Genomic DNA, 12,822 nt, shown 5'->3' on the forward strand with positions numbered 1-12,822 from the left:
CGGCGCCGCGGCGGGGCGGGAGCGGAGCCTTGGGGCTGAGCGTCGCGTTATTAGGCTGCGCCCGCCGGCCCGTGATGGGCGGGGCGAGAGCTGCGCCGGGCTTACGTCACCGGCCTGCGCCGCTCCGTGCCACGTGACCCCGTGGCCGGCGAGCGAGCGCAGCCGGAACGGTGAGCTATGGCGCCACCGTGTGGCCAGCGTGGCCGAGGTCCGGGGCTACGCTGAGATCAGAGTCCTAGTGAGAGCTGGGCTGGCTCACGCCACCCCGGGCCCTAGCACCTGTGGGCGCCCGGTTCGCGCCTTTACCGAGCGGCCCCTTTACGTGGTATCACTCGTCTCCTCCATGGCATCTCTTGACTGGGGTCCGGGATTGACAACCCCAGAGATTGGAGCACGCCGCTCCCTAAGCCGCGTCCAGGCCCCACGAACCATATCTTGGACACCCTTTAAGTTCAGCTTCACCTGCAGCGGTGTCTGAAAGCCCATGAGGGCCGTGGCTATGCATGCGCAGGGCAACACCTGAGTAGGCCCAGGCCCAGAAACCCAATACCACGGACCTGCAGTTCACGGGGTGAGAACAGGCTTCTTGGTGCCGGACAGTGGGCTGCAAAGGCAGGACCACGGAGCCAAGGGCCAGAGGCCAAACCCAGTAGTCGCACGAATGCCACTTACCTTTCGCTGACCAGGGCCCTCCTGTCCACCTCCAGGGTCAGGACCTCTTCTCCCAGATGAAGTGAGGTGAGCTAGAGAGAGTTGTTGGGCGCATGGCAGAACCTGACCCAGCTTCAGCTACGGGGAGGTGAAGAATGCTAGTCCTTCCCTCCTCCCACAGCCTCCTCCCACAGCCGGAAGGCAGCCCCAGGAGCAGCTAACGCAGGTGCAAAGGAAAAGGCCTTAGAAGCAACACCTGTAACACTGCAACACCTCCTGAAATCTGCCTCCAGAGTTAACTCCTTCATAACCATGGCCATCGGCCCACGGGTAGTAGTTGGACTTCTTCTCCTATTCAATGTGGCCTAGTGGACATGGAAGCCATGAGAACACAGACTTAGGGTGTTAAGCGGAGACAGTTCCATCCTCTAAGACTTCTGGCTCCTGCTGTGGATTTTCCCAGCACCTTTCACGGGCTCAGGACACTGCCAGATCTTAACAGCCGCCTAATTCCTCCACTTAGGGAAGTCTCGGCCTGGGAAGTGACTCAACCTTCTTGCCTTCCTCAGACGTGGTGCTGTGGGTGTGTATGTGGGCCTGCTGCCGCCGACCACTCCTGGACTCCACGGCAGGCTGTGAGAAGACCCCTTCCGGCAACTGAATTTAGGAACTGCACAAATGAAGTGGTCTGAGGGAAGAGCCATTCTTTGGGAAGCCTGGCTTCTTCGTCCTTCCCTGCAGGGGTCTCCGTGGATCGGAGGAGCAGGTGTTTGCATGGGGCTGCAGCTCATGCTGCCAACTGGGTTTGCCAAGCACCAACCACACAGGGCAACTAAACCAGACTCTGGGACACTTTGGGGACAAGCCCCGAGGACAACTGTTAGACTTACGTGGGTAAACAAAACCAAAGCCAAAAGGGAGCCTCTCACTTGCTCTTTGTACAAACCGACTCCTGCCAGTCCTGCAAACTCCAATTAGGCAATGGAGGCTTGGGACGGACATGAGACCACAAGCCCAGTGAGCAAGCAGAAGGCTAGATCTGACGTGTTTGGTGGAAGAGCCAGGCCAAGATTGTCTTTAGAAACGTGACAGTACTGAACATGCGCAGTCACTGAAGTTACCAACCGCCACAGAAAGCCACGCTGAACACACCCTCGGCCCTGCTCACACTGAGCCCAGATGTAAGCTCCTCTTGTGCATCACACCTAGTCCCGTGTCACACAAGCTGTGCTCCCTCGAGCTCCTCACGTGGGGAACATGGTCACTGTGGGTGAGGGATCGAGCCCAACCTCCTCGGAAGCTTCCCTCCAGCCCTGCATAACCGACCCCACGTGCCTCGGCCTGTGTCCCACCCTGGAATCTCCAGCGCTGGTGATCGAGGCACAAATATGAATATACCTGAAAACTCTTTGTACACCGGGAAGCACGTACCAGTGGTTTATTCCTGATTTTCATCAGGAGTAAAACCCTATTTCAATATTCACTTTAATTCTCCAAGGACAGCTAGAAATGTTCTTTCTTTAATAAAAAAATCCCACACTTTGAAGTCCTAGAGAAAACCAGCAACAGAAGGAAGTGGATCCCCGCACGGGGGCGCTGGAGAGCCAGCATCATCAGGAAAGCTCCAGGCTTCACACCTGACATTGTCAGGAGCCTGCTTAAAAAATAAATTACAAAACGCTGTTTGGGGAAGACAGCTCAACTGCTTTTTTTTTTCCCTCAGGTGCAGCAGGGACCTGGCAGACTACAAATCAGTCCGTGAACTGGCTGCCTTGGGGGCATATTTAGGCATCAGTTCGTTAATCTTCCGGATGTAGTCAGACTTTTCGGCACAGCCTTTGCACGTTTCCCCCCAGTCGTCCAGGATCTTCTTCAGCTCTTTAACTCGGAGCTTCTTCAGGTCCACTGTGCTCAGGTCGATCTGCTTGTCTGGAGGAGAGAGCAGGAGAGTGACCAGTGGGGTGGGGGTGGCCATGGACCGCAGCAGTTCCAGGCTGGATCGCCCTACACGGCCAACCACCCCTTAAATACGCAGTCCTCCTGGGGAGACAATTCCAGACACACGGGCGTGTCAGTGCCCACCGCCCCCAAAAGGGGGAACTGGCCTGGGCCCCTTCACCAGAAAGGCCGGTCTCATGCTGGTAGTGTCCACCACAGACATACGGTATTGCCAGGGACAAGGTGGAAGTCTCACGATCCTCACAGGAGGAACCTCACAGGACTCTGGCTCCCAGTCCTTAAGTGCCTCTTATAGAGTCATGGTAAACGTCAAGTCACTACAGAATGACAGCTCCAGAGTGACAGGGCAGATGGATCCCCCAACTCCAATTTCCCAACAAGGCCCTGGTCAGGCCCAAGTCAGGAGCTCACTCTCCATGGCCACTCGTTGCCGCAGAGAGCCCATGAGCCGAAGGCACCTCTCCAGGGCCGCGCCGAGACAACCAGCCTGACGAGAGTGGGCGAACACGAGCCCTTGGACACTCGTCACAATAAAATGTTGGTGCCGCTTTTCTAGAAAAGGACGATTCCTAGCCCTGACTTTCTCTTCTCCACCAGAGACGCGCTCGGCAGGGGTTGCTGCAGCGCCCCTGACTCCCAGTTTGCCCCTTGGGACGCTGCACTTCTCGAAATAATAACGGTCGCTGGGCCTTCAGAGCTTGCAGCCAGGACAGGCCTATTAAACCCAAGGGACGTCAGACCCCATCCCTGCTCTGCCCCAAGTCTGATGTTCCCAACTCTGCCCAAACAGCCAGATCTTCGCCGACCTGCAAAGCCCCTGGAACCCGCCCAACCACCTGTCATGCCGCTGGCTGCCGCTGCACTGCTTTCCTCGGCCTGGAATGCGCTTCCGTTAGCCGAAGCCTTGGCTACTGCCCCACCTCTTTCACAGTTTGCTGACTTGTCACCTCCTCGAAGAGACCTATTCTGACCCCACGCCCACCGTTTAGCACCGTCTACCATAACTCACTTGCCATGGTTTTAGTTCATCGCCCAGGGAGAAAGTAAACTCCACAGTGCCTGAGCACAGAGGGTGCGGGGTTTGTGAAACGAGGCCTGGCCACTCACCATATTTCAGCTCACAGATCTGGCTGTCCTTCTTCTTGAGTTTCTCGCAGATCTTCTCCACAGGGATGTGGTGGGCCAGGGGCTTCGACACCTCATTGATGATCTTGGTGGCCGCATCGTCTGTGGCCCCAATGTAGTAGCACTGCAGCAAGAAAGAACAATGGCCTTCAGGAGGTGCCACTTGAGAGCTGTCTCCTCCAAAACATACCGACATCTCAAAACATCTCTGCGGGGCCTCATTTTCCCAGGCCTCGCGCCTGTAACAGCGGGCAGATGCAGGCGGTGTAAGCCCCGAGCTTGTAACACACGCCCGACCTGGCCAACCCTGTGCACACTGTTATGCGTCCTCGCGCTCGCCAAGCTTGTTCTGGCCTCTGGGCACTCACACTGGCACTCACCTGGAAAGCTCTTCTCCCGCCACAGTGACGACCCTCAGAGAGTCCTGACCACACTGTACCTGCCTGACTCTCCACTTTACCATCCTGGTCGGCCTCCTTCATGACACCCCATCCCACTGGACTATGATTGTCTGACTGCCACTTCTCTCCTGATATTCCCAGTGCCTGACACAAAACAGGTCCCTAACTGCTAACTGATACTAACAGGATAAAAAAAAAAAAAATCACGGCTGCAGAGAAAGCACCTCGGTCCCGCAGTAGTTCACAGATAGCACTCACTCCGGCCTCCAGCACAGACGGCTGGGCAGGGCCTTTTATCCAGCCTGTGAAGCAGAGGGTTAAACACCGGCCAGGGCCAGCTGGGGAGGGTCCCGCTACTCACCAACCGGTTCTCTTTGCCTCTTGCTTCGCGGCAGAACTTTACAAGTTCTTTTTCAATAGAGGCTGGAGAGAATGTGACATCTCTGTCTTTGAGGTCCTGGTAAAATCTTCCCAGATAAGAAACACAAACTGGAAAAGAAGAGAGATATACAGCAATCACAAGGCTGCACCCCAACCCACCAGGAGGAAACTCGGCCAGCAATTCTAATAGGAGATACGGAGAGAGGTGAGTTTTCCATCACGGTTTTTCTCCGGTGCCCACAGTTGGAGATCGCAGATCCTGGGTGCTGGGGTCCCCTGAAGCACCGGGGCATAAGCATCACTCCACGCCCCACAAACGACTCGTCCCTGCTTCTTCCATAAACTTCAAGTCGAGACTGATCGTGTCCTTGAAATGGACTCACTGTGGCCTCATAAACGGATAAACTGGAGGCCGATGAGAAAAACGATCCAAACGCTCCTCATTTCCAAATACAATACCGAACTCTGAAGTGCGGCCTCGCAACCCCACCAGACCCAGCACGGTGCCCACGGCGGTGCCCTCGGGGCTCCCGGCCCGGGCCGCTCCCGAGAGCCTCTGTCCAGCGATGGGGAAGGACAAAAGCTCCAGCGCTATCTCAGCATCAGGCTAAGTTTTTAGCACGATCTGGGTCCAACTGCTCGTCAGACCCATGTTTTCCAGGCCCGACGTCTGCCCCTCCTGGGGCGGATCCCGCTGGGACCGGTCGCCGTCGCCGCCGCCCCCGCCCGTTCCAGCCCCGGCTCCTCGGCGGTTCCATCACCCTGCCGCACCTTCGCAGTCGCCCGGCCGCAGCGTCCGGCTGCCGGGCAGCACGCTCAGAGCCAGCGCCACCGCCAGCCCGTGCGTGGCCCACATCCTCCTCCTCCGCCGCCGCCGCCGCCGCCACCGCCGGACTGAGCCTCGCCCGCCGCGCTGCGCTGCCTGCCGGCCCGGCCGCGCGCCGTGCCTCCCCATTGGCGGGCGTCTTGTGCGCCCTCCCACACGGCGCGCTCCCATTGGTCCGCGCGCGCAAGAGCCCAGACGGGCGGCTCCACGCTGCTCTTCCTCATTGGCTGGCGGCGTCGCCCGCCCTCGGCCCTAGACAGTTGTCGGCCTCTGATTGAAGAAGATCCGGCCACAGGAAGCGGCGGCCGCGGCGGCCGCGGCGGCGGAAGCGGCCCGGCCGCCATCTTGGGTTGGGGCAGTGGCTGCGGCCGAAGCTGGGTCCCGCGGATGCTGAGCTGTCCCGACTACTCCTGTTCTGGACCCAACGCCCGCCCAAGACAACCCGCGGACCACCCCCCCCCCGACCCAGGGCTACCGTTAGTAGCGGACAGGGACTCCGGGGTCAGCCGCGACTCAGCAGGGCAGGCAGGGAGGGCGGCCGGCTGCCGGCAAGGTTTCGAGGTTTCTTTCTTTTCTTTTTTTTTTTTACATCGTCACGTTGGCCGGGGAACCAGCCTTTGCGGAGTGTCTGCAGAGGCTCCGGCGCCTGCGAGACTTGCTACCCGTGACCGGATTGACCCACAGCCCGGCGCCCACTGCTTGAACCCCGGGCGACCCGAGCCCGCTTGCACAAGCTGACAACTCCGCTGGAGGATCTGCCCTAGGAAGGGTTCGCCTCCGGGTGCCATCCTAGACCTCGGAAGCGCCCGGGGCCCCAGGGCGGGGTGCCGTGGCTAGCGATCAGAAGCATGCCGCCTGGCATTGGGTCGGGAGGGGTCCTAGGAGGTTTGTTTCCAGTCCTAGAGGAGTTCCCCATGTCCTCACAAGCTCCAGAAGCCTGACTGAGGTGGCTGGCCCGCCGCTTCCTGCGTCCCAGCTGAGCCCTCAGTCACCTGGCTGCCGGGGGGCCCTCCTGAGTAGTGTGCCGGCGGTGAGAGGACAAGCATTGGAGCTTTCCTCTTTGGCTGCCCTCCTTTCAAGTGCAAAGCTTGGTTATCTGTCCGTGGAGGCAGGAAGTGGGAAAGGTTGGCTCTGTGCTCAGTGCAGAAAGGAGATTTCTCTGGGGTAAAAGGGCTTGGAGCCCAGCGACAAGGGGCGGAGAGGGGAACTTGTGCTGCTCCCATTCAGTGAATTCAGTGGGTCAGTATCAGGTATTCGTCTTTAATTCACATCACAGCAATCAAGGGAGTGGGGAAGGGGGAAATCAAGTGGCAGATATTTACATCTAAAAGTCACATACTTGTTGGATTTAGAACATGCTACCACAATATATACAGTAAAATACCTCTTGGGAGACTAGTACAAATTTTTTTCTTTTAACTTTGCTTTCTGGTACAGGTAAGATCATTTTTTGAACCACTTTTTTTTTTTAAACATAAATACACAAAAGAAATGGTTAGAAGTTTTCTTATTTTAAATAAGCACAGAATGCCAGAGGTTAAAAACACATTTATAGGGCTGAATACCAATTGGACATCACACTCTATACATTTTTTGCTCAAATTCCTGTACAAATACACAGCATTCAAATAGATATTTACAAGTAAGCTTGAAAGAATGAAAATCAGTATTTCACAATCTCTTTCAGAGGATTCTCATCTCTGGCCTCCTGCTTCCTCTCAGACTGGCTGATTCTCCGACAAAAGGAATTTGGAATCTATTCTTTTCGTCTAGTTAGGGAAGTGGAGAGCGAAAACACAACCTGGCCCTCCTTGCGTACGGAAAGGCCAGAAGAACCCATACTGCTCTCCTTACCCTTCCGTACCACCAGGTGAAGGTAGATGTTCTTATGTGATGACTGCCTTGTCCAGGGATTGAGGTTCAGAAGGGCCCCCAAATCTAAAGATGCCTTCCTACCTAAGAATCAAATCTACAGCTAGCCCCCAACCCTCTAACACTTGTGAACACCAGTGGTCCAGGCCTGCGCCCCCGAGGTCGGGGTTGCCACGATTGACCCGCTTTGCCTGTAGTCATCCTTACAGTATCAGGAATGATCCACACTGGCACTAAATACCCCCAGATGCCCCGAAGGTAATGTGGCCCTCCATCTTTCCTCACAGGTTACTTGCTGGCATTCCTGTTAAACAGCTGGTGTTTATTTACAAGAGAGAAACACCCTGACGATGGCCTCGTCTGTTTGGAAAGAAGGGCTCTGGGGAAGGGGTGGGGAGCTCAGGCCCAGGGCCCGACCGTGGAGGTCAGACAGGCCAGCAAACAGGGACAACACACCTGCTCAACAGGGAGAAGGCAGCCTTGTGACCATCGAAGTTGTGAACTCAAGCAAAAGAAGTCTGTGGAATAACCTAGAAACACCCTGGTAAAATACTATCACCTCCCCACCCTGTCCCCTCAATAAGAAACCAAGAGGAAAATCGGTGCCCTGACCTGGAAGATTCCTACAAAGTCTCCACTGCGCTCTGCCCAACAGACCGGGGCGGCTGGAGAAACTGCCCTCCCATCCGCTCTGAACCCTGAGTGGTGGTCCCCACGGCCTGGGGCAGGGGCCCTGCGCCTGGCCACTTGGTAGAGGATAATTCAGCCTGCGTGGTTCTCCTCTTCTGGAAGAAGTTGCTTCCCGCCCTGCTTACCCAGGAGCTCGCTGAACCTGACCGGGAGTCCTCAGGGACTGGAAGCCTGGCTGGGCAGCCAACCCCACTGCTCAGAGGTAGTGCTGAAAATCCCTGATTCGGGCGCTGGGTGGCGCTTTCCGGCCACTTCTGAAACGTCAGGATTTCCGGCCCCTGCCACACCTCTGCCTCGCTTGACCAGCTCATCTCTCAACATGTGGCCTCCTGGGCCTTGGGAAGGAAGGTGGCGAGGGTTGTCCCTCTGGCTCCACATGCCCACTCGAGCCCGAGGATGGGACGTAACCTCTGCAGATCCCTTCGCTGAGGGGGCTCCGGTAGGGCATGAGGTGTACCGAGTGGGAAGGAACGAATGGTCAGACGTGGAAGCGATGGAGGGAAGAATCCGAGACAGCTGGAGGCAGGACCGGCCGGTGGAAGCCTGGCAGTGCGCCCGGGCATGCAGTCGGGCCAGGTCACATGCCTGAGCGGGCAGGTGGGCCCAGCCGGCCCGTCAGTTGCATATTCCTGGACGAAAGAGTGGGCAGGTGGGCAGGCATTTGTGCAAAAACGGCTCACGGCCCCCTTGTTCGCCTGTGACATGTAGTCCACGTGGTCCACACAATCCCTGAATACAACCATGAGCTCTTCTGTCCACACAGCAAGAAGAGAGGTCCCGAGTGCAATTTCCATTCTTCTGTGCATCTCTACCCTGGAGGGAGGGCCCGGGCTCCTACCCTAGACCCTGCAAAGCTGCGAAGCGGTTCTGTCTGTGCTATATCTCCATCTAGCTCCACGTGGTCTGGAACTGCAGGAGGAAAACAGCATCTACTGCACAAAGGAAAGGAAAACACATAGAAATGGGAACACATGAAATGAAGAGAAGCCACAACCCTCATGCTGCTGCGGCCTCTGCGTGGCGGCGCACAAGTTCACGGCAGGAGAACGCAGACTTGGGTGTTCTCTCCTGAGTGCCAGGCCTCTCTGGCTCCCTGGGGGCGACCTGCTTTTCAGACCTGCAATGGCTGGGCCAGCTGCTCACTGAGGACGGTGTCCCGCCACCTCCCTGCCCCTCACTGCTCCCCTCGGCCATGCTCCCAGGACGTGCGGGCCTGTTCTTCCTTGGCGCTCCCAGGAGGCAGTGAGGCCTTGCGGTGCAGGCCCCGGGGCCTGTCGGCCTCTTCGCGCAGCAGCACAGCCTCCTCATGCTCCAGGGCCGGCAGGCGGGGGTGGTAGGGCTTGGGTGGCAGCGCAGGTGGGTCCATGGGGTCCTGAGGGATGACACATCCTGGGGCTGAGTGGCTTCGGCAGGGCTGGACCTTGATGGAGTCCAGGACAGCGGACTCGGAGAGGCTGTAGTGGACAGGGAGGTAGGGGGCCTCGAGGTCTCCGTCAGCGTTCCAGGCCTGGCTTGGCATGGAGTCCATGGTGTCGGTTCGAGGCGGGGCCTCTGAGGAGTGCCCAAAGTTACTCTCACTCAAGGAGGACACGCCGCTGCTGGCACTGCCGGACAGCGTCGAGTTGCTGCCATCCAGGCCCGACTGGGGGCTGGTAGGGGAGGCTGGGATAGGGTGGAGAGGAGACTGCAAAAGAAAGCGTGGACAAGTTAGAGTCCCCTCCCTGGGCAGATGGATGGTGGCCATGGGATGGGACCAGAAGACTTCTTAGTGCACTTTACCGGAACCCTTGGCGACAGCGTGTTTTGATTTCTCAGCAGCAGTGCCCCCGCCCCGGCTCCCTCTTCCTCCAAGCCCATAGGGCCCCAGAATCACCCGCATTCATGGGCTAAAACATGGCCCTGCCTGGTTGCTGGCTTGTGTCCCCTGAAGCAAGGTGCCAGGCTGCTGGCTGTGGTCTGGGGTATGACAGAGGGGCTGGGTCGGCAGGCCAGCTGGGGAGGCCAGAAAGAAACTTAGTTGGCCACAGATCAGAAGAGTACTTCCTGTGGCTAAAATCTGTGGCAGAGTCAGTCTTTCCCACTTTGCTTTGGCGCCTGGGGCTTCTTGCTCTGACTGGACTCCAGCTTCCAACTGTTCTGTGATCTCCCACGGGACCGGTTCTTCACTTCCCGAGCTGTGGCGTGCTGCCGTCTCGTGGTGTCCGCAGAGCCCCAGTCCCCTCTGCTTGTTGCCCTTGCATTCTGGGAGCGTGAAGCTGTGTCCAGGACCCCCTGTGTCCCCAACCCCCACTCCTACACACTGGCATCTGCGTCCCGAGCCAGCGCGTGGCTTCCTTCAGGCTGGGCTGTCCGGCCAGCGGGCAGGGCAGGGCTCTAGCTTCGAAGAGACAGCTCGTCTCACAGCCTGGGGCTGGGGCTTCAGTACCTTACCTTGCGCAGGGTCCGGGCAGGGAGGGCCGGGGGCGTGTCACCCAGGGGGTGGTGGAAGGCGTCAAAGTGTAGGGAGTAATGACCTGCAAAGGGAACAGAACCACAGCCTCAGCTGGGGCCGCTCTGGACTGCACACCAGCCCGTCCTGCTGGGCCAACTGGGCAGATGTGGGAAGAGTATCCTGGTCCCCTCAGTACTGGAGGCCACAGAAAAACCTCTTTTCACTGATGTTCTCCAGAACACGGGCTGCTGCAGTAAAAGACACTCGCATTACACAGGAGGTCGTGTGTCAGAGCCCGTGAGGCAGGCTGCAGGCTGCAGGCAGTGGCAGGTCTCTGGCCCGCTGGGGGGCGATGGCAGTCCCGGTGTCTTCGGCTGTCCTGGAGGAGGGCTCACCGGGCTCCCTGCGTCCTCAGGAACCTCAGCGACCCTAGAGCCCAGCGGGATCCTTCCCTTGACGGGAGAGTTTTTCCTCGGCCGAGACAGCCTGGAGATGGGAGCCCCATCTTCTTGGCCTGGGGGGCGGCTGCCCTCGCCCCTGCGCAGAGCCGAAGACCGGGGACTATCTGGGGGGCCCGCTGGCAGTCTTCTTACCATGCAGCAGGCTTCGGGGAGGCACTGCGGGGGGAGGCCAGGGGGCGCCCCATGTGGGCAGACAGGAAGGGCTGGGCCTCGCGGGCTCCACTATCCGGGCTCCAGCTGCTGGGGGCTGCTGGCGCCGCTGAAGGTGGAAACATGGCATGAAGGGAGCTACTTCTTGAGCCGCCCTCCGGGAGAAGCCCATCCTACAGCTCCGGGCTTCTCCAGGCGTGCACTATGTACCCGGCACATGTGGGATTGGTCTGCTGGCCCTGGGACAAAACATATTGGCCAAGCGAGACACTGGCCCTTAGGAAGGAGTGGCCAGGGACTGAAGCCGCTTAAGAAGATGGCAGCAGAGCGAGCTGATGTCTGAAGAGCACTTAGGATGAGGCCAGCCGAGAGAAAGTGCGGCGAGCAGCGAGCACCTGCAGCCTCCAGGGTTTGCTAGGAGGAGAAGAGAGAACAGAAGAGTGGGAAGAGGAGCGTGGGACAGGCTGACGAGACCGCGGGGACAGAGCGCGGGCCCCAGAGCTGCTCACAGTCAGAGTGGGGGGGCGGGGGAAGCAGGGAGCGAGACGCATGGGGCGCAGAGACTGCTCCTTCTAGGCTGCCGCGTGGCCAGGACCTGTCCCCTAAATTGGCCCCACAAAGGGCCTGTGTAGCGTACAAGCTTTGCCGTTCCTGTCCCTTCAGCGCCCACTGGCTGGGGGTGGGCCGCACGGCGCTTCTCTGGGCCGGGGCTGGTATTCCCAGTGCCTACCGGAGGGAAGTGTGCGAAGCCCAGGAGTCGTGGCCAGTGGCCGAGTCTACCTGGATCAGCCGCTTCCTGGGGGGAGGTTGGGCTGTGCAGCCCGTGGGCGCTTTAGGGAATGTGGAGAGGCCCTGTTCCTGGCATCCACATGCCATGGATGTAGGGCTGAGTGGGACCTGGACAAAGGGAGGAATCCAGTGCCAGAATGCCAGCCCCTCGGCCACAGCTGGGGTGAGCAACTTCGCGGGAGGGGAGGGGAAGGGAGAGGAGGAATGGCTGGACCTCAGGTCGAGGATACCACTGAGGAGCAGCAGGGGACATGCACATCCTGTTGGCCAGCTCCTCCTGGAGAACAAATACCTCCGAGGAGAAGAAACATGCCCTTTCTCTGAGGGAGGCAGCCAAGCGCCGTCTCCCTTTTGGGTTGTTGGCAGCAGAGAGGAGGCTCATGGTCCAGGGGGCCTGCTCGCTGGCTCCCTTAGTGAAAGGCAGTCTCAGTGAAAGCGAGCCTGAGGAGGCTGGGGTTCAGGTTCTTCCTGCTCCAGTACTAAGTGGGCGATGCCAGGGCCTAATGGGTCCTGAGAAGCTCTGGGAGGGAAGGAGCTGGAGCTTAGCCTTCAAGGAGGATGTGGCAAGAGGGGCTGGGCTCCAAGTGGTCCGGGGACAAGGTGATGTCCATTCTCTTCTTCCTCGTCGGTCAGGAAATGGTGTGGGCTTGCAGGGGAACCTAGGGTAGAACCCCACTATGCGAACAGCCTCAGGCCTAAGGAGGACTGCTGTCCCTGGGATGGGTGATGGCTGGTGGCAAGAGGGAGGGGATGGCAGTGACTGGGTGGGGCAGGCACTCAAATGACGCCTGGAGGGAGGACAGATTTCTGAATCTGATGAACATCGGGTGGATTCCACCGGAAGGCCCTCTCAGAGGATCTGGGTGACCCCAAGAACAGGACAGGCCCGTCCCCACACAGGCTCTCCCTGAGGTGTGGCACGAGCTTCCTAGTTGGTCCTCAGCACTGAAGCTCCCTCTCCACAAAAGGAAAACTTTCGTCTCCGTAAAAAAGCCACCAAATTTCATAGCAGCAGCAGCCTAGAGCTGGGTCTGGGCAGCTTCCCCAAAGGGTTCTGACAGCCCAAGATCTCACGTGCACACCTAG

General features: G+C 58.6%; 2 protein-coding genes across 2 annotated transcripts in view; both read right to left on the reverse strand.

Moving 5' to 3' along the window:
* Nucleotides 1-2,063: 2,063 nt before the first annotated feature.
* Nucleotides 2,064-5,487, reverse strand: MANF (mesencephalic astrocyte derived neurotrophic factor). The gene is made up of 4 exons (XM_011364678.2): nucleotides 5,289-5,487; nucleotides 4,498-4,625; nucleotides 3,718-3,859; nucleotides 2,064-2,580 (listed from the first exon to the last, which is right to left on the reverse strand). Exons 1-4 carry the CDS (start codon nucleotides 5,470-5,472, stop codon nucleotides 2,396-2,398), a joined length of 639 nt encoding a protein of 212 aa, XP_011362980.1. The 5' UTR covers nucleotides 5,473-5,487; the 3' UTR covers nucleotides 2,064-2,395.
* Nucleotides 5,488-8,663: 3,176 nt separating this feature from the next.
* The window catches only part of DOCK3 (dedicator of cytokinesis 3), a 285,004-nt gene continuing 280,845 nt past the window's right edge, over nucleotides 8,664-12,822 (reverse strand). Inside the window, exons 50-51 of the mRNA XM_011364750.2 lie at nucleotides 10,336-10,418; nucleotides 8,664-9,589 (exon numbers count right to left, since the gene is read on the reverse strand). Coding sequence (XP_011363052.1) covers nucleotides 9,080-9,589; nucleotides 10,336-10,418 — 593 coding nt within the window. The 3' untranslated portion in view covers nucleotides 8,664-9,079. The remainder of the gene's footprint in view (nucleotides 9,590-10,335; nucleotides 10,419-12,822) is intronic.

Source organism: Pteropus vampyrus, unplaced genomic scaffold, assembly GCF_000151845.1.
Source record: "Pteropus vampyrus isolate Shadow unplaced genomic scaffold, Pvam_2.0 Scaffold100, whole genome shotgun sequence".
NCBI classification, from domain to species: Eukaryota; Metazoa; Chordata; class Mammalia; order Chiroptera; family Pteropodidae; genus Pteropus; species Pteropus vampyrus.